Genomic DNA, 27,895 nt, shown 5'->3' with positions numbered 1-27,895 from the left:
GGTCCAAAGAAGGGCGACGAAGCTGGTGAGGGGCCTGGAGAGCAAGTCCTACGAGGAGCGGCTGAAGGAGCTGGGCTTGTTCAGCCTAGAGAAGAGGAGGCTCAGGGGTGACCTTATTGCTCTGTATAAGTACATTAAAGGAGGCTGTAGCGAGGTGGGGGTTGGCCTGTTCTCCCATGTGCCTGGTGACAGGACGAGGGGGAATGGGCTAAAGTTACGCCAGGGGAGTTTTAGGTTAGATGTTAGGAAGAATTTCTTTACTGAAAGGGTTGTGAGGCATTGGAACGGGCTGCCCAGGGAGGTGGTGGAGTCACCATCCCTGGAAGTCTTCAAAAGACGTTTAGATGTAGAGCTTAGGGATATGGTTTAGTGGGGACTGTTAGTTTTAGGTCAGAGGTTGGACTCGATGATCTTGAGGTCTCTTCCAACCTAGAAAATTCTGTGAAATTCTGTGAAATTAAAGACCTGCTCTGACTCTACAAAAGCAAAGCTTGACACTACAGAAAACATAAATTGTCTAGTCCTTCATCTTACAGATCTGATCCATTGTATGGGTTAGCAGGGTGTTTGCAGGCTTGAACTCTCTTGACATCAATAAATCACAGAGCACCTAAGCATAGAGAGAACTCCTTCATGGGACCTTGGATTTTAAGGATCGCAGCATCAGATGAATGAGAGATTACCCTGCCCTTGCAAAGCAAAACCATGTGTGCCCTTCTCCTCCAAACACTCCCTTGTTTAGTCAAAGGCCACTGCAGTCACTAATAAATTAAAGAACTACAACTCTTCTTTTCTGAGAATGACCATTCTCTTACAGTGCTCTGAATGATGACTTACAGCTACAGGACAAGAAGCAACGGGCACAAACTGAAATGCAGGAAGTTCTGGCTGAATATGAGGAAACATTTCTTTGCTGTAAGGGTGACAGAGCACTGGAACAGGTTGCCCAGAGAGGTTGTGGAGTCTCCATTTTGGAGATAGTCAAAACCTGCCTGGATGCAACCCTGTGCAATGAGTACTAGGTGACCCTGCTTGGCAGAGGGGTTGGACTAGGTAGACTCCAGAGGTCCCTTCCAAACTCAACCATTCTGTGATACAGGATGTTGGATTGGCCCATGACCACAAAACTAGTGTCTGTATTATGATCATGCCAATGTAACATTCCCCTTCTTATAGTAAGAAAGAGCAATTCTTACCTGTTTGAGACTTGTGCTTCTCCTGTTTATCCAGTTCTGCTGGGGGGAGAAAACATCTTATCAATGGATATTCATCTTTCAACAGTGTCCACACCACATAACTGACAAACAACAATCAAAAGAACAAACGCCACAGCAGCAAAAAACAGAAGCAAACTGTTCATGCAACTCAAAGTCTAAGCCAGTAACCATGACTCAAGGATGTAATAGGACGCAGAGGTCAAGCTCCAAAACTATAAAAGACATTACTGTTGTTAAAAAAACTTAACATCAGCAGGGATGGAATCTCTTTCCACTTCCTAGCAGTCGTACAGAGACAAACATCTGAGGGTCCTGTAAGCAAGCAGTAAAAATTCAATGCAGTCTGTAATCCTATTGCAAGAAACAAAGAGGAAGCAGTGGGTGACACAGACCTTTCTTGGAGCGTCTGGGTTTTGGAGGAGGGACGGTTTGGCGGCGTGGAGGTGGAGAAAATGTGCCATTTCCTTAATAAAAACCCAAAAAAAGCAAATAAATAGACAAGAGAAACAGACAGTGAATGGAAAGTGAAAAGCATCTTGAAGAGTGAACACGCAACAGAGTGGCATGACATGCTTCCCCTGGGAAGCAGACACTGTGATTTCTGTGCACAAGGCCCCAGTCTCTATTTATTGTATGTGGACTCAGACGAGGCATGATCCACATCCTAGATATATACAGAATTCCACATTGTATTTTTGCCCATAATTGACGCCACAGTACACATCCGACAAACTTTGCCACTTAGCTGCATTTTATCTTTCAGAAGCAGCACCACAAAGATAAAATAAAGCCTTTGTACCATTAATACCTGAAAAATGCCAGGTGAAGTGAATCCCATCAGCTCAAGTGGGAAGGGATCTTGCGATGTCTCTTGTTAAAACTTCTGAATAAAACAGGGTCAATACTGGATTTGGACCAGGCTGCTCAAGGCTTTGCCTCACTGGGTCTTGAAAAACTCTCAGGACAGGGATTCCCTCACCTCTTGAGTCCTGTACCAATGCTTACTTATCCTCATAGTGAGAGATGTGTTTCTTTTATTTGATCAAAACTCTTAACTGATTATTATTTTCCCTTTTCCTTCAGCCATGCAGTACCATGAACTGCCTGGTTGTGCCTGCTTGCTAACCTCTTTTAAGGTGCTAGAGGGCTGCCAGAAGTCATTCTTCACATACTCCAAGCCTTCTCTTCTCCTAGCTAAACAAGCCACAATTCCTCAGCCTCTCATTGTACAAAATGTTCAAACACAGCCACTGCCCCTGTATGGCTCTTCAATGCTTGAACATGTCCCTTGAAGTTCCAGAAAAGGGAGGATTTCTATAGAAGCCAGCACATACATCCCTAGAGAAGTCCCCAGCTGAGCCTCTAGGAGTACCCAGACCAACCCCTTAGAGGCATTCCCTCAATTACCAGGCTGTAATACCGGTTTACAGCAGCAGGAAAACTGAGGCACTTACAGCCCAGCTGTGTAAGGGAACAAGGTTTACCATCTCTGCACACACCCCCACGTATCTTTTTCACTATCCCCACTCTTCTGGAAACTTTCACATCCACTACGTTTCATGCAGTCTCAGAGCTATTAAGGTTTTTATTCTGAGAGGACGCAACAGGGGAGGGAACAGAGAGCCCTGTACATCCAGACAGGTACAAAGCCCACCACAGGCATCAAATCACCTCTGGGTACCAGGGAATAAATTCAAGAGAAACATTATGAATGTTCCAGGGGTGAAAAAAGCCTCAGTAAAATCTCTGCTCCCCGTAGACATGAGAGGGGCCAACAGACACAAACCTACCAAAAAGCACACAGCCACAAAGTGAAAGCAACTGCCTCCAAGTCCTGTGCTCATGAGGACTCACCTTCCAGAGACCCACATTTAGCAGTTGGGCATGATTAGACCCTTAGTCTCAAGGGCTGGACAATAGGTCTTAATGCAGGGGAACAGAAACAAGTTTGATCGCTTCTTTTTCATTTTTCCTTGACTGTCTGTGAGAACAGCTCAGTCCTTTGCCACCCCAAGCACCCAAAAACCTCATACGTGTGCTGTTTCAGCCTGCTGAACTGGTGAGGAAAAGGTGGCTGGCCAAAACACAAATTTCCTCTCGTTTTAACAAGTGGAAAAGGTCAAAGAATTGTCACTGGTAGCAGAGAGTACAAAAACAAGCACGGGATGAGACGGGGGGATAAAAGCCAGACAGGTGGGACACAGTTTGTTGACAGCAGTCTCAGGGCAGCTCACAGCCCTGCAACTGCAGTCTAACCCAGCCCAAGCAGTAATAGCTGCAAATCCCAGGGAAGATTCCTCTCCTCTCTCTGAACATGAGTGGAAAGAAACAGGAAAGCCTCTGCAGTGCGTAAACCACTGAACCATATACTTCAGGGAGTGAGAAACAGCCCACGAACCAGGGTCTACCCATTGTACACTCCTGCATGACTGCCTTGCTGTCTCAAACCCTTCCTACCATTCACTATGAGTCTCTGCCCATCTTCCTCCTTTCCCACATTGAAAATTCTGTCACCTAAGAGCCTACAGGCTCATTTACAAACTCACAAAACAAGAGAGCACAAAAGTGAAAACTGTGTTCACAAACTTCAGCTGCTCTTCAAACTTTTGTTCCTCCTCCTCTACTGAGGATCAGCTTCACCAGCTTCTGTGTGGAGTTCAAAAGCACGATACTTCAAGCACTGGACCAACTCAAGCAGCTGCAAATGCAGCTCTGGGCAGTGCTGTCCCGCTCTAGAATCTGGTATGAACCAAGATCTCAGACATCCCTTCTTGCCACCGCTGTAGCCACTAAACAAGCATTCAGACCCTGGTGATGAGCCATTTTGGTGGGCTGCATTGGCCACAAAACTTGACAGCACAACTGAGCTTTCTACAGTTCAGCAAGGACGCATGAGGGCACAACACACATAAAGGAGATACAGTACCTATGCTCTCCATTGGCGTGTCGGCAGGAAGGAACCCTTGCTTTAGCAGCTGCCTCTTGATTTCATTATTCTCCACCTGGATTTCAGATACCATGTTACATGGAATGTAACCCTCTCTTCCTGCACATTCACCCCTGTAAAAGCCATCAGCATCCTTGTCTCCACACACCTGCAAGGTAAAAGACAGGCCAAGGACTGTTTACACTACAGGGACCAAGACACAAAGACAACAGAGAAAGGGAATCTAAGGAAACTCCCAAGATGAGGAAGCTCCACTTCCCAAAGTTTATGCTGTCCCTGGAACAAGAGTTGGCTCCATATAGAGTAGATGTTCACTAAGATCTGCTCCTACCTTCAGGATCTGCCCCTCCTTAAATGGGAGCTCCTCTTCTGCTGCATCAGGGTTAGGAGACATAGAAACAGGATCATAGTCAAAGAGGGCCACAAATATTCTAATGCCATCATCTTTAACAGCAGTTGCTGATGCAGCACTTCTTGGAGGACCTGGAAGTAGTCAGGCGACACACCAGATATAATGTAAGCACCATTTCCGTGCCATAGACCTGCATGGCTAAAATACTATTAGCCTCCCCCATGCAATTTCCAACAGCCTCCCCCTCTTCTGCTGCATGACTCTCCCCTCATTCCCCACTCACCTGGACTAGAGAGCAAAGGTTTCTGCATTTGACTTCTTCTTACACTCCTGTTCCCTCTTCTGCTGGGAGCCTGCCAGGCAGCTGAGCCAGACAGCTCCTGGCCCCTAGGATCTTTATTACCAGACGCCTGCAACAGGAACCACCAGAGAGTTAGTAGCAGCCTCTGCCTTCCAACTCAAGTGAACAGTGCTCAGCCTAAATGCACTCCACAAAGCGCAGTGCATCCAAATGCAACATTCCTCTTCAGGGACACTCTAGAGCTGAAAATACTATGGGAGGTGGAAAAGAGAACTAAATACAGGCAAACACCCAGCCTGACAACGGGGATGCAAGGACGCAGGAAAGGGCATTTCAAATGAAGGCAATGACATTACAGTCATCATCTACACAAAGTTTTCACAAATCAGCTTATTTCACCAGGGATTCTCATTTGAGTCCCACAGCCTCCTGCTATAGGTAGGAAGACCCAGTGCGAAAAGGAATACTGCATCGGTGACACTCAGTCATTTAGCAGGAAAAGCAGAAGCAGCTAATACAAGAAAAGGCACGAAGCAGCACAGAACTACAGAATCTCCCAGATATTCTTCCAGACGGTCCTAGAGGGTCCTTTTTCTGGACAACACTGAACAAAGCAAGATACAGGCAGGCCAGGGAAGCAGAAGGGAAGCTAACGCCACTGCAAGCTGCTTCAAAACCAGAATAGGAAAAGTCACCCAACCCTTTTGTGCAAGGAGGTGCTACGTATCCCCTTCCAAGGATGTTCGAGCCTCCTTCTCCAGACAGGTGACTTACAGTCCAGGTCCCAGCCCTGCTCCTCAGAGCTGCTCTCACACCTCAGTGCCTCCTTCTCCTGGCAGAAGAATTGCAGGTGGTGGTTTGGATACCCAGCCCACTCCATGTCCTGCTCTTCCAACATCTCCAGTCTGGTCAGGTCCCTTCTGCCATCCATGTGGACAACCTCAGATTGACTGGAGCAATCACTCCAATCCCCCGCACAGCTCTGGGACCTTTCTGGCCACAGCCTGCTCTCAGGGGGGGATGCACAGGTTGAATCCTGATCGTCTTCAGAGTCGTATTCAACGTCTATTTCCAGGCTCCTGGGGCTGGAGCAGAGTGCTGCTGCCAAAGCTGGTTCTCCAAACCCTGAAACCACTGCTTTCGTGTGGTTTCTTCGTGAGGTTCCTTGTCTGGCTCGATTGTACACATCAAACCCCTCCTTACCACCAGCGCTGCTCACAATGTTCAGCTCTTCCCTGAGGCTAGGAGCTCTGTACAATCTACTTCCCATCTGGCTGCAGTTGCCCAGCAGACGACTGCAATGCTCTGAGAGATCATTCTGTCTCTTCCTACCCATCTCAGGCCGACTCCAGATCTTCTCTCGATAGTTGTTTCCCTTCTTCTTGCTCTGAGTGGGGATTGCCCCAGTCCCAGGCTTTGGATCATTCTCCTGGTAGCCCCGGTTCCAGTTTGCCCTTTTCTGACTCCAGCCCAGAGGCTCAAACCCAGGGCTCTCATGGTCAGCATCCCCTCTGCTCTCCTTAACAGTACACTCATCCCATGGGGTCTCAGCGGACAGATCTGGGGAAGAATCACTACCGTCTGCCTTTAGAAATGGCTCCTGGATGCTGAGTGGCTTCTCGGTCCTTCCTGCATGGTAGGTAGGCATTTCCAAGGAGTCTTGAACATTTGCCTTTTCCTCCATAACACCCTTCTCATCCTCATCTTCATCCTCATCCTCAGTCACTTCAGGGATGCTAAACAATTTCTTGCTGTGGTTCTTCTGAAGTGGGAGCTCTAGTATCTTCTCCAGAATCTCCTCATCGCTGTCAGTATCACAAAGATCCATCTGTACCCAGCCCCCGAGAAAAGCAACAGCCAGGACAAGCAAAGGAAAAAAAGAGAGGAAATACGCATTAAAAAGAGAGACAGGGTTATAGTGGATTCCCTCCCAGCACAGCGGTATGAAGCAGCGACTGTGGTCTGCAGAGAAGCAAGGGTAGGAAGCAAACAATAGCAATGGGTCTTCTGGCAAAGGCAATCAGATGAATCAGCAATGCAGCAGAAAGCAAGAAAGGCATGGATGAGCTCCCTCCCGGGCTCTGCCTCTGCACAGACAACTGTCTACAACACCCTCCATCCTGCCTGCTGGACTCCCCACAGCTCCAGAATCCCCAGTCTGGGATGACGGGCCAGGAGCAACACAGATCCTCTGTAGTTGCTCACTGCACGTTGGAGCTGGTCTGCTTCCACCCTCCACAGGGACCAGTCTCACAGCCTGTGCCCACACAAGGACCCAGAGTCCTCCCTTATCTCTCTGTCCTCACACTGGAACATAAGGAAGTGACCCTGTATAGCAGGACAACTTGAAGATGTTTCTGCTATAAAGCACCTTCCCCAAACCTTTCCTCTCATCTGTCAAGGTCCAGCTCTACAGCAGTTTGTCTCTAAATCCAGGTTAATGCAGCATTGCCATGAATATACATGAAAGTCCTTTATGTCAATGGGGTCGTGCATACTTCTATCTCACTTGCAATCTGGGAAAGAGCCTACCAGGTCACACAAAACTTTTGGAAAAACATTGAATTTTAGAACTTGTTTTGGATCAACTGTGTAAGTTATGTTTTGCCTTTTACTACATTTATAGTAAAATAAAAGGGTAGAATCCTGGAAACATACCATAATTTAACTTAGAAGATATGTCTGGAGGTCTCTGGTCCAACTTCCCTGGTAATTTTTACCATGACTTTCTAAAAACATTTATAAGTACTTAACCAAGCATATGCAGATACTGATGTTTTAAGCTACAGCCACAAGCCTGGCCGTGCAGAGATAATTAAAAACTGAACCACGATAGGGTGAAAAGGCAGTTGTAAGCTGCCTATTGATCACTTCAACCTCCATAACTTTTTCCAAGCAAAAGCTGGTCTTGAATCATATTTCGAATGGGTTAGAAGGGACCTCCAGAGGTGTCTAGTTCAATCTCCTACTTGCAATCAGGAGTGTTACAAAGACTATAGCAGTGTTTTGCTTAGCTGAGGCTGGAAAACAACAAAGAACGGAACTCCTGCACCTCTGACCCATGAGATCCATCCCAGGGCTGCATCACCTTCCTAGGAAGGAAGTCTGTACTTATGTCCAACATGAGCCAAACTGCAGCTCATGGCTGTTGCCTGTTTCTTTATTATTTGCCACCCTTTGACTTTGGCTTTCTCCTCCTTATAATCATCCTTCAAATAGTTGCAACCAGCTACTAGACCTCCCTTTAGCCTCCTCTTTGCCAGACTGAACAAGCTCAGCTTCCTAGAACTCTGCATACGATGAGCACTCAAGGCCCTACTTTGTTAGCACAAATTAGTAACATGCTAATTTATGAATGCAACCATAAAAAAACAGTCTAGTAAGACATTTACAAAACTGGGGTCTTTGCTTTTGAGTTTTAATATAATAAATGGTTTCTAGCAAGTTGAAGCTGCAGCTATGCAAGTGTGAGCTTCCACATCAAGGCAAAAGGAATCCAGGGACTCAGAAAACACAAATCTTGAAGAAAAACACTGTTTTGTATTTGAAAGAAGTAGAATAATGAAATTCTGTAACATGAGAAGGGTCTGAGACTTTGTAGTCCATTAATAATCAAGAAGAAAGTTAAACAACATAACCGAGATTACACTTTTAAAATCAGAACCCCTCCATTCTTTTATCCCACAAACCCTGAGTCAGCTGAGGAGACCTGAAACAACCCAGAACATTACTAAATATGCAGAAGCCTAGAAAATAGGCCTGCCGAGGCTTGGCCCAAACCTCAGCCATCATCTTCCTCTACATTACAAAACAGTGTAGTGAGCTCTGTGCCCTAGATCTTCCTTCCCCCTGATGCCCCCTACCCATTCAGCATCTTGTCACACTCATGCCATCAACTCTGCATTGCCAGAACAGAAAACAATCACTTTACCAGGTCAAGAAGCACCAGTTTGCTCAACCCCTCGGAGTGTGCATGTTGTTGGTTTTTTTTGGTAGTTCTTTGTCAGGGGAAAACAAACAAACAAACAAACAAACACACACACACTTTCAGGCTAATAAAATGTCCAGGAAAAGGTGACTAGTAATGGTGTTTCTAGCTGTTCTCATTTCCCCTTTTTCTCCTTCCAGGGAAACTGTTTTAACTGTTTTTATCACTTTTTTTTTTTCTAGCACAATCTAGAGCTTCAACATGTTCTTCCCAGGGAGCCCACATCTCCAGCCACCAGGCTCCTGACACACTGCCCTGTAGGTCCACCCTCCCCACCAAAGCAGAACCCCCTTCAAAAGGGGAAAAAGCAGCAGCAGATTTACTCCAGATTCACTGCAGTTTCTGATGCTATTTAATGCTCAGCAGATCCATCCCATCTGTGCTGCAGGCTATGAGCCATACAGTTCAGCATCAGTGAACTACAACTGTTCTTTGATCACATGAACGAAATAAGGGCGTTTCTTGCAATACAGGAAGATCACATTTCCTGCAAATCTTCCTAATTTCTCAGTCATCCAGCCTTAATACCATCCCTCACGTGCATTCATTTCAACTGTCATAATTTGTATGATTATATATCCCTTCCCAGTCATGCAGTTTTAAGCACATTTCCTGATGCAGATGCATTGTAACACTCCAGCTAGCTTTAACTGTTTGAACTTGTAACATGAATAAATTATTGCTCATAATTCAACTTAAGCAGTATTTTCTCACTTGTAACATCTGAATTGCAAAACTATTGCACTGCTCCTGCAAGCAATCCTTCCATTCAGAGAACACCAAGGTTTAAACAAAATCATCTGCACAACATGATTCATGTTCAGGAGTGTGTGCAGGACTAAGGCCAAAATATTACATGACCGTTTTCCCTTTGTAGGGAAGGTGGATTGCTACAGAATCCATAGATGGGTGGACTTTACAGACTCCTTCGTGCTCACTGTTTCCATCTACATTAAGAACTTGGTCAATACAATTGATTTTTCACCCTAGGCTCTGAAGTTCACATTACATCTTGTGTTCTTCCAACTACTTAAACCACGGACAAATTTATTACATATAAACACTCTCCCCTCTCATGAAGAACTTGCATTTTAGCAGCTTAAAGACAATGCTGGGAGTAAAAGCAGAGCATGCAGGAACTTAGCCAAGCTGGAACCAGACCAGCACCTTCTCCTGTGAGCTGATGACATGGGATGGCTGCACTGGCACTCCCCACAAGCATCACTCTGCTACAGGTTACCTTTTCTCCATTCTCCCTGTAAAAGGGCTCTCTTGAATCCCATTTCTTCTCTTCCAGAGCTTCTGAAGACAGTTCATCTTCTTCCTCTTCTTCCAAAATATCTGAAAGGTCTGAACTACGGTTGTGCTCAGCAAAAAGGGTAAGCTGTCGTCTTCCTATTTCAGACAGTTTTTCTTCTTGCTGTGGAAAAACAAAACCAATTTCAATCCTCTCAGGCATCCTCTCTATTTCAGCAATAAAGTAATATTTTACTTTTATTCTCTCATACACATGCAGTTAAAGTGTGTTAGGAAATAAATTGGACAGCACCCAGTGCAGCAATTGGCACATGCGCACACAAATGTGCATGAATACACAAAACTGACAGACACTTTATAACATGCAAAAAATGGTACAGCTTAAGACTGTAAAAGAAAGAAGAAAAAAAAAAAGGATATCAAATACAATCTATATCCCCCTCCATAGGCAGAAATTTGACCAACATACAAAACAAACCTCTCTTTTCACTCTGGACATTTCTTTCATCACCTCCTTGCCAGGGGACAACCTCAGGAACTCCTGGCAGCTGCTCCCACCTGTGGTTGCATCTCGGGAGGTGCCCTCTGTCCTGTCAGCCTGGCCTGGGGCGGGCACAGGCTCTGGGCTCAAGTGCTTCTCCTTTGTCTCTCTCTCTCTTTCAGTACTGGGACTTTTTAGTGGCTCTTCCACAGAGCACGTACAGCAGGTCTCCATATGTATCTTCAGGCTACTGTTAGATGGGGTCTCTAGCTCAGGTGCTTTGGTTACAGATTGTTCCATCTGGGAAACAAACAAAAAAAAAGGCATCACCAGGATAACAGCATCGTCTGCAGGACCTTCCTGTGCCCCCCCCCCCCCCCCACCTCCAGTGCATGCTCTATTTCTACTCTTCTGCAAAGGACCCCTCAAGGACAATTTGAGAAGTTCAACCTTGGCGTCCTTGCCAGCAGTTCTGAGGTGAATGACACCAGTTTGCTGCACCCCCCACCCAGCCCTTTCTTGGCAGGGAGCAAAAAGAAACCTGGGGAAAATGTCATCCAATACTTGTGAACCAAAAGGGGACCCTTAACCCCACTACTCTGTCTGAAATACCATGTGTTCGGTGTCCTCGGTGCATGAAGATTTTGGCAGTCAATTTTGTATCATAGAAGGCTGGCCTGTACTGGAACAAACTCCTCCTTAGAGTTACCTGAAGGTGGGCCCTTCCACTACAGCACTGTGCTTTGCACCTGTGCAAGTCCAGCCACCTCATATGTCACATACAGGCCACAGAAGCATATCAACAAATAGTTTTAGAGCAGCAAGAACAAGATGAGCCCAACCCATACAACCAGGCCATTTCCCATTCTGCTGTTCCAGAGGAACATCCTGCGCACTAGCTTGCAGGTTAGCTTGAGCTGGAGGTGAGGACACTATCCCAGCACTTCCTGGAGCTGGTAAGTGCTGTGAAGAAAATGGGATTCTGTGAAGAATATAGACAGAGAGTACAGCTGCACAGACAGGAACAAGGAGGGTAAATCAGGCAGGCCTTTATCAGCCATCTCCTTTGCTAACCGTTCATCTAAAAAAGGTAGCCTATCTCCACTGCATTTTGCAACAAAGTACAGTTTTGTCCTTATGTACCAGACACACTTAGCAAATATTCACAGGATCAGACTCCAAAGGAGATTTAGACACTGCAGCACCTAGTTTCTAAATGCCCCCTGAGTTTAGGCAAAAGCTAGGCAGGTCTGGATCTCATATTTAATCTGACAGCTAGACTCCTTCTGCCCTGCTTCTTTTTGTTGACAGCTGTGTGAAGACAGACAGTTTGTACTGGGCATCCCAGTACCAGAGGGACATAGAACTACCAGAGTGAGTTCAGAGGAGGGCTACAAAGATGATGAGAGGACTGGAGCACCTGTCGCACACGGACAGGCTGCAAGAGCTGGGTCTGTTAGCCTCTAAAAGAGGAGACTGAGGGGAGACCTCATCAATGCGTATAAATATCTGAGGGGAGGGTGTCAAGAGGATGGAGCCAGTCTCTTTTCAGTTGTGCCCAGTGACAGGACGAGAGGCAATGGGCACAAACTGAAGCACAGGAGCTCTGGCTTCTGAGACGGTACTTCTTTATTGGAGGGGGGGGGGGGGGTAGGGAGGTGACAGAGCACTGGAACAGATTGCCCAGAGAGGTTGTGGAGTCTCTTTCTCTGGAGATATTCAAAACCCACCTGGATGCCATCTTGTGCAACGTGCTCTAGGTAAACCTGCTTGGGAGAGGGGTTAGACTAGATGATCTTCAGAGGTCCTTCCAACCCCAGTCATTCTGTGATTCTGTGACACAGCTACATCACTGGGCAGTGCCCCTTCTTGCTACAGGGCTTAGTCTGCCTTGCACAAGTCCACCCAACTGGAGAAGATTCTTGGAAGTCAAAGACAACAGCAATGCCTGACTAACACTGACATGAAAAACAGTAGGAACATCCTTTTCACCATCCAAGCCCAAAGAGTTCTTGCTTTCGTAACTCTACTCATGCTCTGGTTGCACACATGCAATCAAGTAGTGAGGGTCTTCTGCTCTTGCAGGTACACAACAGCAGCCAATGCTGTTTCCTGGTTTGCCAACCACTGGACGATGGCCCAAATAAAACAGTGCATCACAACAGGAGAAAGACAAACAGCAGCATGTCATTCCATTCCCCAAAATGATTCATTCTCCTTCCCAGCACATGAGGCATGAGACATTAAGCTTACCTTCACCTCTGTCCGTTTGTCTGAGCTTTTCAATTCTGCTTCCTTTGAAGGGCCAGGCTCTGTGCCCTCACCAGGGAACACTGTGCTGCCAGCTTGCTGAGGAGGCACAGTCAGACATTTCTTGTCTTGTGCATCGCCTGATCCCTCTGGGAAAGTGCCTATGGTGTGCACCAACGAAGCACTGGGAGAGTAGAGGTGCAGTGGTGAGGAGGCTTTCTCTGGCAGAGATCGTGCTGAGCCATCGTGGCTGGAAGAAAGATCAGTCAATTTGGCATCTGAGATATCAGTGGAAACTTGTTGAAGCAAGAGTGCCACTGTCTGGTGCATGGGTGGGCTGCGTGCAGACAGAGAGCCCCTAGGATCTCTGCAGGGCAGTCTAGAGGTAAAAGTAGTAGAAACAGCAGAATCTGAATTTGAAGAGTGACGAGATGTTCTCAGCAAGACTGAGGAAATCTGGGCTGGAACTGAATCCACTGACTCTCCATACAGAGACATTGTTCTCACAGAAACTTCCCGGCACACCTGGAACATCTGAAGCTGGGACAAGTCCACAAGAATGCTCCCAGCTGTTGGAGAAGTAACTTCTATTGCCTGCAAGCAAAGAACCATGAAACAGTTGTTTATTGTGCCCAGTTCAGCCTTTCTGAGAATGGTAGCTCCTGAACCCAAAGTTAACAAGCGTCCCCTAACAGTAAAGAGAAAGTCACAGCTTTTGGGTATAACATCACTGGCAAAGATGAGTTATTATCTTTCCTGAGGCTTATTGGCAGCACCATGGTGAGGCAGCACCATTATGCCTCTTCCCCACCCATGTTTCAGGTGGGCACACCACAAACATGGTAAAAGGAAGACTGTAATGCTGGGATAAAAAACATACATGAAAGACAGTCCACAGAAAGGAACTGTTACTATGTTCTGAAGAGATTGGAATCAAATTAACAAGCTAAGCACCCATATGAGGAATGATGAAACTCCCTACTGATGCCACCACAAAGCAATTTAACCATTCTGCAGTTACTGGGTCCCCACTTGGGATCCCACAAATCTGGATCTGCCCTAAGTTACCAACCTGCAGCAAAGTTAGCCACTGTGTACTATGCTAATGAAGTATTAATCAGAAAAGTCCCTTCCCAGTAGAAAAAAAAATCCTCCCTTTTTAGAGCATGATCCTTTTTCTCCACTTCTCATGAATACACAAAGTACCTCTCAGTCCTGCCCAGGTCACAGGAGCACCACAGTGACATTAACACTCATCACATGCCTGACTTGTACAGTCAGTGGCTGCTTTCGATGTCTTGAAGCTCTGAGGTTGCCCCGTTGACCCTGCACCAGCCTCCAGCCACCCACCTGCACAAACATCAGCCTTGCACAGTATCAGCTCCATACCTTCTGTCCGTCCGCGTACACAGCGTAACCAGTGACTCGAACTCCGTTGGAAGATCCTTCGGCATCAATAGTGACAGGTAACCAGCTGATAACTAGGATACCTGGCGAGGGACCAGCTTCTACCTGGACATCCAGAGGAGCATCAGGCGTACCTTTGAGAAAACAAACAGACTTTTTTCTTGCTTACCTCACTACAGCATAACACTAAATTAAACCCATTTGTATCAAAAAGAAAACTCTCACACCAGACTCGTCACTGCAGAACCCCAAGCCTTGGGAAGTGCAAGACAAAACCAGAGCAAATAAGGTGCTCTTGTTCTGTGAAAACATTAATGCACAGAAAACAAAACTTTGCAAAAGTAGCTGAGGCCAAGATGCAGCAACCCTTAGAGCAAGGTAAGTGCAGGTCACAGCAAAACAGATTGTCCATGTCCCAAGAGGCATGCTGCTCAAATCAGCAAAGGGGATGTCTTCTCAGAGCAAATGAAAACAGAAGTAATAAATTCTTAAAATAAAAGAAGAACAAAACATTAAGGCGAAACAGTACAGCATCTCACACCTCAGATCCTAATAAACCTTGCTTCCCTTTACTCCAAGGTTTCACAGCAAAGTTCAGACAGAACTCTCTGCCCCAAGCACTTCCTGCACAGTGGCAATGGGCATGACTGCTCTGATACCTGCTAGTGGGGTAGTGAAGTGTATCACAGCTGAGTTCTGCTCCTGCCCCTCTGGGACCTCTTCCCAAGGAGTTTTCAAGGGTCGGGCTTCCAGCTTGGCAACATACTGAGTGCTTGGCTGCAGGTTGCGGAAAGCATACCAGTAGACCCCTGGTTTTGTTATGTCACATTCCTCCCCATTGAGATACACTGCATGGTTATAATTGCTGTTGCAGGGAAGCCATGTGACTTCTGCTGATGTGGCAGTGACGCTTCTGACTTTCAGCATAGTTGGTGCCAAACAAAAATCTTGCCCCACAAAGAAAGTGCATCGCAGTTTATCAGAACTGCCTTGCTCTGTCACGCTCTGCACAGACACACGGTAAGCCTTCGTCTTTAAATCCAGCTTTTCAATCACTGTTTTGGTCTGAAAGCCACTCTTCACATTTTGACGTAGCTCTTCATCCACATAGATATTGTAGCTTTGTATGTCTGGGCAGCCAGTCGGCAAAAGTGGTGGTTCCCAGCCTACAACTATGCTTCTGGCAAGCTGCTTGATCAAAGTCAGTTTTCTTGGGTAAGGCACTGCTGTGTGACTAACAGCTTCCTCCTGGTCTCCTTCTGCTCTACTGGCCAACGGACTGATGCTACTCTCTTCAATGGAGAAATCACTCTTATCCCCACTGCTGGTGCTTGCACTGACAAAACTTTTCTCTTGGTATGAACTATGGGTGAGATCATTCAGCTCCGAAGGCAGAAACGTCATGAGGTCATCATCTGAAATTCGCTCAACAAAATTGGAGGGGACCAGCCCTCGCCGGCCATCCATCAGCTCCCCTAAACAAAAAACAGGAAACCTGTTACCACTGCACCTACCATTCAACCTTCCAACTCATCTGTGAAGACAATGTGACAATTTCTATGCTAGGTCATAACTGCACTGCAGTCAAGAATAAAGAAAGCTCTGGGATGTTATCCCTGGGCAAGTTTGCTCCATTTCCTACAGCTGCTCTTGTTACATCCCAATGTCCACAGTGAGACAACTCACTGTGAGATAACTACACACTTCAGAGCCAACTAACCACAGAGTGTTTTGTGTAATTAAGGGTTAAGCTTAAGGGTTTTTCCTACTTCATTATCCTCTTGTTCTTCCTCACAGCTTGTTTTACTAACTTAAATGTCTTTTTCTATTTTTCACAAACTATGCAAGCTATTTTATGTCTTCTCCCAGCCAAACAGTTTTGGTTTTCACAGTACTTCCCCATGGAATTTCATTTATCCAGTTCTGTATTCAGCTCTGGCCTTCTTTTTAGTTCCCTCCTTTGCTATGCTAGCTTCTGTAATAAAGATGTCCCGAAAGGACACATGGGGATGACTGATACCACAGCATCTAAGTGCAAGAACCATCAAATCAGTATTAAATGAACACTGTATAGGGACCGAACCTACTTTCAAATTCTACCTACAGCAAATCAACTGAACGCAGGGAAAGCAAAAAAAAAATAGTAAAGAATAATCTTTTTATTCTTTAAACAATAAATAAATAAATACATGAGAAGCTTGGAAATAGAAAGAAAGAAACAGACAGTCAAAGAGTAAGCAGTGCAACATGGCATGCATTTGCCTCAGCTCTTGCAAAGCACCTGAATAAATCAGGTCCCTATATCCCCATAAGTATGTCAACTCTACAAAGAAACTTCACTACAATTTACAGTCCAGAATTCTTTGTTTCAATTCCATCCACCCATTAGTCAACAAGGACCATGGTTTCAAAGGTGCCAAAAGAGAAGCACACTGTATAACACCAAACAGGATAAAGACTGTGGTTTAGACTGCTTAGCTTACACCTTACTATGCCCAAAAGAGCAAGAGATGATCAAGACTATCAACTGCCTGTGGTCCCTGGCTCAGTAGGCAGCCACTGGAAAGAGGGTAAGAGACCACCTGCAGAAGGCACCCATAGGTTAAACTTGGTCCTCTCCATGGAAAGTAATGGCAAAACTCCCACTGAATTCACCAGACCAGGATTTCACATTTTAGACGTTAATCATGATGCAAATAAACTCTTTTCCAACAGAACCTGCTCTTCCCACTAGCAAACTGGCTTTGGACAGGAAACATTTATCTTGAGCTTTTAAGATTCACTAATTTATTTTTTTTTATGGGATCAAATCTCCACAGCAGTTCAGTCACATTCCACTTCCACTAGAACACACCTTCAAAGAAGCCATCTTCATCCATGTCTCCATAGATGTAAATATACTCTCCAGCAGTCAGTGGAAGTTCTGCCTCTGGATTTTCATTAGGTCCATCAAATGGATTGTAGCTGAAATAGTCACAAAACAAAACTTTACTTCATACAGCAACTTTCATAGCAACACCTTCAAGCTATGCTGTTAGAACAGCTTACATTTTAGCTGCACCCACCTTTTGTAAGCAGCAAATTCCACAAAGGTCAAGCCTCCAGCTTATGCTTTTATATATAACCAACACTATATTGCTCCATGTTCAAACAGCAGCTAGGAGTGCTTTGTTGAGTGGCAGAAGAGATGTCTTTTGACTTCTGAAGTAACAGATCAGCGTGACTCAAGGAAGTGTTTTAAAAAGATTTGATTTACCTGAGTGCCTGCTGTTCTCCAGATTATATCAACTGAATAAGTTTTAGGATTCTGCATTTTTGAATTAGACATCCTTAGATTCACCTGCACTCTTAACTCTTATGTACATAGTTCTCTACATTTCATGCACATAACTGCTTTGAATCAAAGCTCCTCAAACACGTAAAGCAAGCTTTACCAGCCATACAACTGTCAGGGATAAGCACAGCAAAGAATCTCAAAATTCCCATGTTTCAAACCCTAAGAATGAGCTGATTTGTGCAGAATGTTACATATGAATGAAGAAAAGGTTTCTAGCCTTCGTAATTACCCAGTTCTTAGGATCCAAGTTGTCAAGAACCAACTCCCAGTGCTGTAACTCCACATTTTAAATGGCAGTCCAAAAGTACATTAAATTGTTAAATAAATGCATTGGTGATAGTATTTGGGCTCCAGATAGTTCTAAGTTACCTACCCACAAGCCAATCAGAGAGCCTAGTAGAGGAAAAAGCCTCATAAAGAAACTTGTAAGAATCTACTGCCAATTCCTGCTCTTCAGTCATTATAATGGTTTCCAGCATGCTGAAGCAATGCTATCCTTTCTGAGCTGAGCAAGACCTTATGGGCACAGGACTAGGACATGAACACACAGGTCATATCTGATCTACTCCTAACAAGTGTAGAATCATCCCAGTTCTTCTCCTTCCAGTCAACAGTCTAAAAGCTGAATCATATGCCAACATTCTTGGAACTGAAAAGAGGGACTAGGCTTTGACCATAGCAACTCAATGGACAGCAAAAATGAACTGGAAAATCTGGTGTTATTCTTTCCTTCTTCAGTATTACATTGTTTTGAGTAATAACCATAAAGATTTCAGCCAAAACTCAATTCAGGAATTCTGTGCTGAAGTTTTCTTAATTGTTGGAATAAGATTTTCTTGGAGAAGGCTACACAATTCTCCAAAAATCAGACTGAGGAATGGGTCAATTCAGAACTCAATTTTCCATCCAAAATCATTTTCAAAAGAAAAATTTCAACCAGTGCCGCTTGCTAACGAGCTTGCTATATTTTTGTTATGCTGAATGCACAGGCTTTGCTTGTGGAAGAAATGCAAGTCACCAAAAAAAGTCCAACAGATGAGTCAGGTACATGGTTGAACCTGACAGCTTTCCTTAACAGTGGTTCATGTCATAGATCAGGGTAAACTAGGCAAGTGTGAGATAACCTGTCTAACCTTAATGAGGTGACACATTACCTGTATCGAGCCAGGAAGACCTGGAGCTTTGCAGGGCCTTGGCTACCTGTCTCTGGCATTAGAGAGATGCTGTCAACATCCAGTTCTTCCATTTCACTCGCTGTGTCCACCTAAAAAAACACATTAAAGATGAAGGATTAGATATGGTCAAAATCAGAATGAAGGAATACTCGAAAGGTTCCAACAGTAGTGAACAAGTCCTCTAAGCAGATGTATGTGGTGAGTTTGGCCAGTTTGGCTAAGGATTAGTCTGGAAGAATGATTTTTAGGGTGAAAAGGTAGTACTAAGAATGACAGCTCCAAGCTGCAGTTTCAATGGTTGCAAAACATTGCAAAAACTCCTTGCCCAGGCAGGTGATGCAACCTTGGGAGAGGTTTCCACAGAGCTGGTGGATCTCCCATTGCTGAAGCCTCAGCTAGGTAAAGCCATGGCCTCACTGAGCCAGTGTTGGTGGGCAGTCCCACTATGAGTAGGAAATTAGACTTGAAATTCTGGAAGTCCCTTCCACTGTACGTATCTCCAATGCAGTAAATTCACTTCCTCCTATCTCTGTGACCCTGTATGAAATACAAATGGTAATGGCATCCAGGTGGGTTTTGAATGTCTCCAGAGAAGGAAACTCCACAGTCTCCCTGGGCAACCTGTCCCAGTGCTCTGTCACCCTCCCAATAAGGATGTGCCCCCTCATATATAGCCAGAACCTCCTGTGCTTCAATTTGTGCCCGCTGCCTCTTGTCCTGTCATTGGGCACAATTGAAAAGAGACCGGCTCCATCCTCTTGACATCCTCCCCTCAGATATTTATACACATTGATGAGGTCTCCCCTCAGTCTCCTCTTCTCCATGCTAAACAGACCCAGTTCTCTCAGCCTGTCCTTGTGTGACAGATGCTCCAGTCCTCTAATCACCTTCATAGCCCTCCTCTGAACTCTGGTACTTCTACGTCCCTCTGGTACTAGGGAGCCCAGAACTGGGCACAACATTCCACGTGTGGCCTCAACAGGGCTGAGCAGAAGGACGGGATCACCTCCCTTGACCTGCTGGCAACACGCTTCTGAATGCAGCCCAGCATCCCCTCAGCCTTCTTGGCCACAAGGGCACATTACTGCCTCCCGGTCAGCCTGCTGTCCACCAGGACTCCCAGGTCCCTCTCTGCAGAGCTGCTCTCCAGCAGGTCAGCCCCCAGCCTGTGCTGGTGCTTGGGGTTATTCCTCCCTAGGTGCAGGGCCCTGCACTTGCCCTCATTGAACTTCATGAGGTTCCTCTTGGCCCAGCCCTCCAGCCTGTTGAGGTCCCTCTGAATGGCAGCACAGCCCTCTGGGGTATCAGCGACTCCTCCCAGCTTTGTGTAATCTGCAAATCCGCTGAGGGTGCCCTCCGTTCCTTTATCCAGGACAAAGGAACTTGTTGATGGGCAAGTTGAACAGCACTGGACCCAGTACTGACCCCTGGGGGACACCACAAGCTACAGGTCTCCAACTAGACTGCACCACTGAGCACAACCCCCTGAGCTCTGCCATCCAGCCAATTGTTAATCCACTTCACTGTCCACTCATCTAGGCTGCACTTCCTGAGCTTGTCTACGAAGATGTTTTGGGAGACATTGAACAACAGTAATTACACTGAACAATAGTAATTTCTCCCACCACAGAACTGATAGTAGTCAGATACATGTTCCTTTCCAGGTGTGACCATCACTTTATCACTAAAGATGACAACTTCTCAGACCTTACACAGTGGTGGGCACTGCTTGGCACACCAACTTCCTGGGCTCTGTAGCTCAAGACTTCAACGTCCTCCACATGTATAATGTGGCACTCCATGTAGCCTCCAAAGTTTTAGCTGTTCAGTAAACATCAGTGAACCAAGAGACCAAGAGCTGCCTCCTACACCACCACACCCAGCCCCACTCACAGCAATAGCTCACCCTAAATTGTCGTATCAGTGAGTATGAAAGACTGCTTAAATGAACCCTGTAATACTACATAAGAGCTCCTGGGGAAGAGAAGAAACCGCCATCTATGGTATCTTGGTGACACAAATAGGCAAAGCCTATTAACTTCACCCCTTTGCTAGCACAAACTCAGCATCTTGGTGTATTATGTATCATGGTGTATTAGAACAGGTAAAACTAGTACTCCTAAGAGAACAAGCAAAGAAGCTCGAGTCCCTCATTTACAGCTCAGGGACAAAAATAGTTCGGGCATAGTCCCTCAGCATGCTGAAAGTAACAGTCTGTAAACTTTATGCTTGCAACCATGGCTGAGGCTTAACCAGAGCTTCCCCACACTTCTTACCATATGACCTGCCCACTTGCCTCCTTCTCCAAGCCCACAGTACTCTGTCTAGTCAGTTGATTCCTTCCTAAATTGCAGTAATATGTACAAATGAGCACTGCAGACATGGGCATCCAAGACCTTTTCAATTCTTCCTACAGGTTTTCTCATTTTGCTACAGTTTTCTTCAGTCAGCCAGAGGGAACAAATGCAACACCAGGAAATACAGGGCTCTCTGCAATGCATTTCTTGGCTTAGAAAGGACAGGTCCGAGAGGGGACTCCCATACTGACCTCTGGAGTTGGGCAGGATTTTGGACTGTTCTGCATGGATTCTGATTTTGAAGAGCTTGACTGAGATTCAACTTTTTTGGCTTGTTTCTGAGAACCAGTAGCAGAAACTGGGGAACCAACAGCAGCATCAGGAACCCGCTGTGATGACTCCAACTCATCATTCTCTTCATTGTGAACCTTCTTTGTGCTTTGGTGAGTAAGCAATGCAGGACCAGTTGAATCTGCAATAAAATAACCTATCCATTACTTTTAGCCGCAGTCAGAATACAAGACCAAAAGTGAGTATCACAGTGAGCAAACACCCCTTTAGAGCAGCTCATGTCTCAGTAAGTGCAATTCATTTAACCGTGCAACAGACTGGGCACCCTACACTCTATTTGGTCAGAGAAGCACCAAGTTGTCTCCGTGACTACAAAATGAATTTTGGTTATTTACGAGAGAAAAAGAGATACAGACCGAGATCCCAGAAGTTGATACAGACCGAGATCCCCAAAACACATTTGCATTATTTTCTTTACACCTTTCCACTTTCACAAATAATGACACATTTATCAAAACAACCACAGACCAGGCATCTCCAGCAATTACCTTTCTCCCAGTGGAGCTGTGGGCTAGAGCTGCACAGTGCAAGAGGAAGCTCAGAAGTCACCAGTGTAGAGGTGAGAAGGTCAATTTTTCCTGTTTGAAGTCGGAATTGTTTGAGTTCCTCAGACAGGAGGCTGAACTGCTCTGTTTGATTGCGGCACTGCTCTTCTAGGTCTTTCACCCGGGCCTGACAGGAAAGACACAAGATGAGGCACAAACCTACATTAAAATCATCACTGAGGCTCCAAATAGCATTCATCTTTGCTACAACTCTTCAGAAACTGGGTGGGTCTCAGATTACAAGGACCTAACTGTATGCCCTGCCCAGGAAAGGTCAATAGCAATTGGAAGCTCTGCACCTAGAGTGTCTTCGAAAACCTGAGACTCCTTATCTATTAGGAGACTGACTACAAGATCAATTAGGAATTATCCCTGAAATGTTGAGTTTGAACATTAATGTCCTATCCAAGACTTGCACAAGAAAGGATGTGATGAGTCAAAGATAAGTAAATTTTGGAAAGAAAAAGGCTGAGATAGCTTTGCATGTTTCTTAGAGCATTAATATCATGTCTGCAAAAGGATTTGCTCTCCCAGTGCTCTATTTCCTCCATCACCCCAGAAGCTCCAGGAAGCTCCCACAACCTTACCATGGCCTCCCCACAAGCTGTTCTGGGCATGACTTCCAGGCACTAGGAAGGGCACAGAGCACTATCACCGTGGCCCATGCTGCAGAATGTTGGCGTGATGCCGGCAGCCCACAGGGTTTGCCACCAGGTCCTATAGGGATGACTTGCTCCATGAAAATGCATGCTGAGTACAAGAAAGCTGCATCTCAACGGGATGATATGCAGGGGAACATTGGGAAAATACTGTGCAAAGTATGAGAAATACTCATTCCTTCAACTTAAGACTACACTGCTAGGTAAGCATTTTTATCTCTTTTATAGTGTTCTCTTTCTACCATCTCTATATCTTCCCATTCCAAAATATTGCCAAGTCTTGGCTGTCCTTACACATCCCCACACCCTCCCTAGCTGCAGGCATATTTCCAGGAGAACACAACTGCTCCTTTCTCTCTCAGCTCTCTTGCCACCATGTAGTAGCTTAGTGTGGCTTCCTAGAAAGTTTTCCTGTGTAGACCTTGCTCACGCCCTTCAAGTAATAAGAAGACACACAGTATTGGTGCTAGATGCAAATTTCTCATAACAAATTCTTCAACTGAGATCACGCAGAAGATTTGGCATCAGTGCATCTGGCTGAGTCACAGGCTCTGTGCGAGGTGACATTTGTTCAATCAATCTCTTCAAAATTTTCCATTCTATGAAACGTTTTTGAAATGTCTTTTTCTCCTTCCAACTCAAAAATTAAATCATGCTTTTGAAATGCTTTGGGAGACAGAAAGTCTGTTTCTAAGAAGCTCTAAAAGTAACAGTTTTGACCTGGATAAAGCTTTCTTTCTGGTCTCAGAGTATTGCAAAATCTTTCTGTCCCACTCCTTACCAATTTCCAAGTGTACATTCATTTTTATTTTAGCATAAAACACGTGTTTTAAACTTGTCAGTTTTATAATTTGTTTCCTGTCAAGTAGCTAGGAATTCTCAGTCTTCAAGTGAAGCCTGTTGAAGTCTGAAGTGTGGCAAGGAGTAACTGTCCCTGTAATGAAAGACATTATTACACGCCACAAGCAACTTTCAGAAGTGTCTGCAATTCTCTGCTTGCTCAGTCAACCCCGTCACTGAGGTCATGTTGTACAGGATTCCTCTACAACACAATACATGTAAATGCCTCTTAGCAGGCTACTCACAGAGGTTCGCATGTGGCTAGGCAAGCAGCACGTTTCCAGGGCAGTGCTAGGAAGCTGCGGGATAAGGAAGAGGAGCCCATGGACAAGGTCAAGAGCTGCAGAGAACGAGCAAGAACCAAGCCCCAGACACAGAAGAGACAGAAGTCTTTTGTGTCTATGCATCTATGCTTATCCCAAAAGGGGAAGAAAGATGAGCCACACACCAACCTGAGACTGAATAGTGGGATTACCAGAAAAGGCTGCAAGAGCAGGGAGCAGTGCTTGGAGGGATCACGTTGACCAATTCAGGAACTGACCACCAATTTCAGGAACCAATTTCCCTCACTGAGCTAGACCTAACCACTACCAGCTCAGCCCTGTCCTCTTAGATACTCTCTTTGGCTGCTTTGTTACAATTCTCCTCCTACAAAGGATGTTCCCCCATCCAGACATCCTTTGCTACCTTTCTCCATATCTTCTGCTACCTGCTTTGGTGATCAGAGAATCATGATTTAGGTGAAAGAGGACTCTGGAGGTTTGCAGTCCAACCTCTTGCTCAAAGCAGGACTAACTCCGAACTTAACATTGGGATTAAAGGAACATCTATAACTCCACATAGATGTGGGTGCTACTTCTACAGAAAGTGGGCATACCCTGATGTCCTCAGGCTTTCTTCAGAAAAGAAAATAATTCCCTTTCTAAAAGTTCCCAACACTGTATTTGCCTTTAAGACCAGTACTATGAAGAGAGATGACATTTTATTTATAAAAGAGATACTTCGAAATCTGCTTTTCCTGTCACAACAGGTAACTGAGAGCCCATGCTGCACGTTTTTGGTAACGGCTGCGTCTCCTCCATGGGCGTACCTTTGCCCAATCAGTGCTGTCATTGATCTCCCCACTACCCACGAGACCTTCTCACTGATTTTGCAGTCAGATTTGAAGGTGACTGCCGAAATCTGTTCTCTGTCAGGTACGAACTCCATCACTTCAGTAGAAGCCCTTATTCCAAATCTTTTGTCAATAGGCCAACCAGCACAGCTTCCAGACTACAATACCTTTATTACTTCACTAATTACTACCTCTTCTGTAAAAATTACTATTCACAATCTCTGCTTCCTGTCTTCCAACCAATTACAAAGCCAGCAGGTATTATTCTTTATGACTCTTTCGCTTGCAATGTTGTTGCCATTGCTTTTGGTTTTGAAGGAAATGCTTTCCTCTTGGACTGCAAGTAGTTGCCCAAAGACCTTGTCTTGTGTTGACATACAAGGTCAAAGACAAGGACCTTGTATGTGATGTATGGAGAAGGTGCACAGTTGGACAAATTTGAAAGATATGGAAAAGTCCAATAAAAGCTCAAAATTCTAATTGGCTGAGAAAGCAAAGCATTTAAACAGAAAAGCAGCTGCTCTATCAAACTCCTAGTGGCAGCTTCTTTAATTATATTTATTTCTTAAAGGTGACACTCTTGCAATCTTTTCCTGAGTATAGTTAAAACAGAAATATCAAGCAACTGTCAAAGCCAGGACAGAGGAGAAAAATGTCCTGCTTGACAGGATTATTGCAGTACCTGCATGCAATCCAAAGTACTCTGGTAGCAAGGAGAAAAGCAAAAAGAGATATAAAACCAAATCAGCAGTTACACTAGCCAAAAATTAACAACCTGCAAAGATAACCCAACCCTCAGTTTGAATGAGATTTGTTTCTCACCAACTTCGTGTCCACCTTGTCCCATACAGAGATCCCCACCTCTATGCAATCATCTGCTTGCTGAACAAAAGCCAAATCCCCAATACCAATTGCACGAACAAGGTAGCCATGCACATTTTGAGGGCCTCCAAATCACAGTAAGATCTGAACAAATGAGTTTAAGTGCTAAATTTCAAGCTTTCTTTTCCCAGCACATTGCAGCCATCCCTACCTACCACACAATGGATTGTTTGTGCATAGACTCCCCAGCTCTGAGACCAAGGAGTGCTAGGAATCAAAGCCCAGTTCAGAATGTGGCTTTGCCACAATTTCAAGGAGCAGACAGACTGCTCAGTCATGCACCCTGCTCCTAAGTCAGGGAAAACAAGCCAATTTGAGCCAGGTTTACTGCATTTCCCTACAAATTTCTGCACTGGATACTTGAAAGCAGGCTGTTGCCTTTGGTATCAATGAAGTACAAAAGGCAGTTGACACTTTGTCCCATGCACATCAGAAAAGCTACTAAATTCCTTCGTCACCGTGACCATACCCCCCAAGGTTTTCTTTCTAAGCAGAGTTGGTCATTCTGTGCATAGCATTTCCTCACACAGAAATGACCCCATACCTCTACTCATCCCCATCACTTCCCTATTACAGAGCTACACAGTAGTTGAAGTTGGAAGGCAGCTCTGGAGACCATCTAGTCCAATCCCCTCAGCTCAAAGCAGAGTCAGCTAAAGTAGGCTGCTGACAACCCAGTCTCCTTGGGTTTTGAACATCTCCAAAGAGGAAGACTCCACTTAGGACAACCATCTGACTGAACTCTTCCAAAATGGACCACACCCATTCTCCATTAATATTACATCAAAAAGCAATCCAAACACATCTAAAATGACAATATGAGGTGTTAAGTAATCCCAACCCCATATCTGGCCCCTACACTGATATTCTGGAAGGACTATGATTATAGTTCAGTTGTTTAAACAACCGTTGCTCCGCATTAAACTAGCTTTCAATGACAATTTCTCTCTCTTTTTGCCACCTGGTGTCACTGACTTATAAAGTAATTCTGTACCAGAAATATGAAAGCAAGAACTGATGAGGCCTTTATGACCAGCTACTCAAACAGAAAAAAAACAACTGTTCCCTTTTTCCCCAACATGGGTAGATGTCTATTTTAAACCTGAGAGGCTGCTCCAATCCTTCGATGAATTAGTTCAGAAAACATTTGCCAAGTATCAAACCTCCCTTGCTGTAATGGCTGCTAAGAAGCCAGCTAAATACCAACTGATGTAAGAGTAGCACACATACCAACCCTGATCCTGTCTCTGCAGCCTGTCTCTGCAGATGTCCCAGAAAGAACATGGAAATGGGACAATATATAACATCACTTCCCTTTAATATTCACCCATCTTGCAACAATTTCAGTGCCATCTGGTTAGGAGCCCAGCACTCTTAGGATCTCCAGTTCAGATACAGGTCATGCCCACTCAAAGGAGATGCCATTTACAGACATGGAACAATCTTATGGATAAAGAAAACTTACCATCTTGCTCAATTCTTCTGGGCTCCTAACAACCACAGAGATCGACATAGGCAATTCAGGCTGCCATCTCCGACTGTACATGTATGTCACCACTATAGACATGGCCACAGCCTCATTAATAGGAGATCTCAATGTCCAGGTGTACAACGAAGCACTCTGCTCTTTCCCAGATATTTTATTACTCAGAAAGCCTCAGTGGACAGACAGAGCAGAAGCTGCTCCATGTGCCTTCACACCTAGCCCCAGTCTCAGGCAGCCACCAAATTACCACATCAGGTTTCAGGGTTTAGTGCTTTGCATTTGCAGTTCTAGGAATCCACAGCCAAGGTTTTCTCCTAAGTCATCTTAACCACTGAGACAGTGCAAATCAAAACCAAAACAGTGTTCATCCCATTTGCCAGCCTGCATCATTAAGCTGTCTGCCACCATGGCAAAGCACGTTCTGCGCAGATGTCACAGCACTCACACAACTGGTCTCAGACTAGCAAATGGGACAAGGGCACTGCCTCAAACGTCATCACTCATTATCTTCAGGCAAAGGACACAATTCAACCTATACACACAAAAAAAAATATATCAAATAACATGGACACAAGTATTCCTCCTCCCTGCAGATGACCCTGGAAATGGAGCAGGCAGATCTGAGGTTGGTTACTTAATGCATCACTGAAAGAGTTGCTGGACACTGTCTGAATGAAATAACCTATTTGAGGACTGAACAAGTTAGGATTTAACCACACAAAACTCTCATCTCAGTGACTACACTCTGCCAGCACAACCAATAATTATACACAGCAGCAACATTTTGTGTCAAGTCAATACTTTATCACATTTTGCTCAAGAACTAATACAATCCAGGGCATCAAGAAAAATGACATTAAGAACAAAAGATACCAACTCTGCATCCACTAAATTATCTTGTTTTATTTTGTCTTACCTCTAGAAGCTGTACTGCTCCTTCATGTTCCCTTTTTGCCTCTGCCTGTGCCTAAGAAAAAAGAGACAGAGTAAATAAGAAAGCATTCTACCT

The 27,895-nt window shown here is 45.0% G+C and overlaps 1 protein-coding gene across 9 annotated transcripts in view; it reads right to left on the bottom strand.

The window, feature by feature from the left end:
• Window positions 1-27,895, bottom strand: part of TSPOAP1 (TSPO associated protein 1) — a 68,623-nt gene that overhangs the window by 10,296 nt on the left and 30,432 nt on the right. For 3 of the 9 annotated variants that reach the window (XM_068656350.1, XM_068656354.1, XM_068656358.1), the window contains 16 exons: window positions 27,803-27,853; window positions 21,849-22,032; window positions 21,261-21,481; window positions 18,692-18,801; window positions 17,055-17,164; window positions 14,860-15,675; window positions 14,183-14,334; window positions 12,797-13,387; window positions 10,541-10,843; window positions 10,046-10,225; window positions 5,518-6,645; window positions 4,800-4,926; window positions 4,496-4,647; window positions 4,144-4,312; window positions 1,610-1,681; window positions 1,197-1,235 (listed from right to left, as the gene is read on the bottom strand). In XM_068656350.1, the coding sequence (XP_068512451.1) occupies window positions 1,197-1,235; window positions 1,610-1,681; window positions 4,144-4,312; window positions 4,496-4,647; window positions 4,800-4,926; window positions 5,518-6,645; window positions 10,046-10,225; window positions 10,541-10,843; window positions 12,797-13,387; window positions 14,183-14,334; window positions 14,860-15,675; window positions 17,055-17,164; window positions 18,692-18,801; window positions 21,261-21,481; window positions 21,849-22,032; window positions 27,803-27,853 (4,405 nt within the window). Of the gene's footprint in view, window positions 1-1,196; window positions 1,530-1,609; window positions 1,682-4,143; window positions 4,313-4,495; window positions 4,648-4,799; window positions 4,927-5,517; window positions 6,646-10,045; window positions 10,226-10,540; window positions 10,844-12,796; window positions 13,388-14,182; window positions 14,335-14,859; window positions 15,676-17,054; window positions 17,165-18,691; window positions 18,802-21,260; window positions 21,482-21,848; window positions 22,033-27,802; window positions 27,854-27,895 lie in introns of all 9 variants that reach the window. The other 6 variants (XR_011089044.1, XM_068656351.1, XM_068656356.1 and 3 more) reach the window with 6 other exon arrangements.

This window comes from Anas acuta, chromosome 19 (genome assembly GCF_963932015.1).
Source record: "Anas acuta chromosome 19, bAnaAcu1.1, whole genome shotgun sequence".
In the NCBI taxonomy this organism is placed as follows: Eukaryota; Metazoa; Chordata; class Aves; order Anseriformes; family Anatidae; genus Anas; species Anas acuta.
The sequence above is the reverse complement of the archived record's forward strand: the minus strand, read 5'-3'. Positions and strand labels throughout refer to the sequence as shown.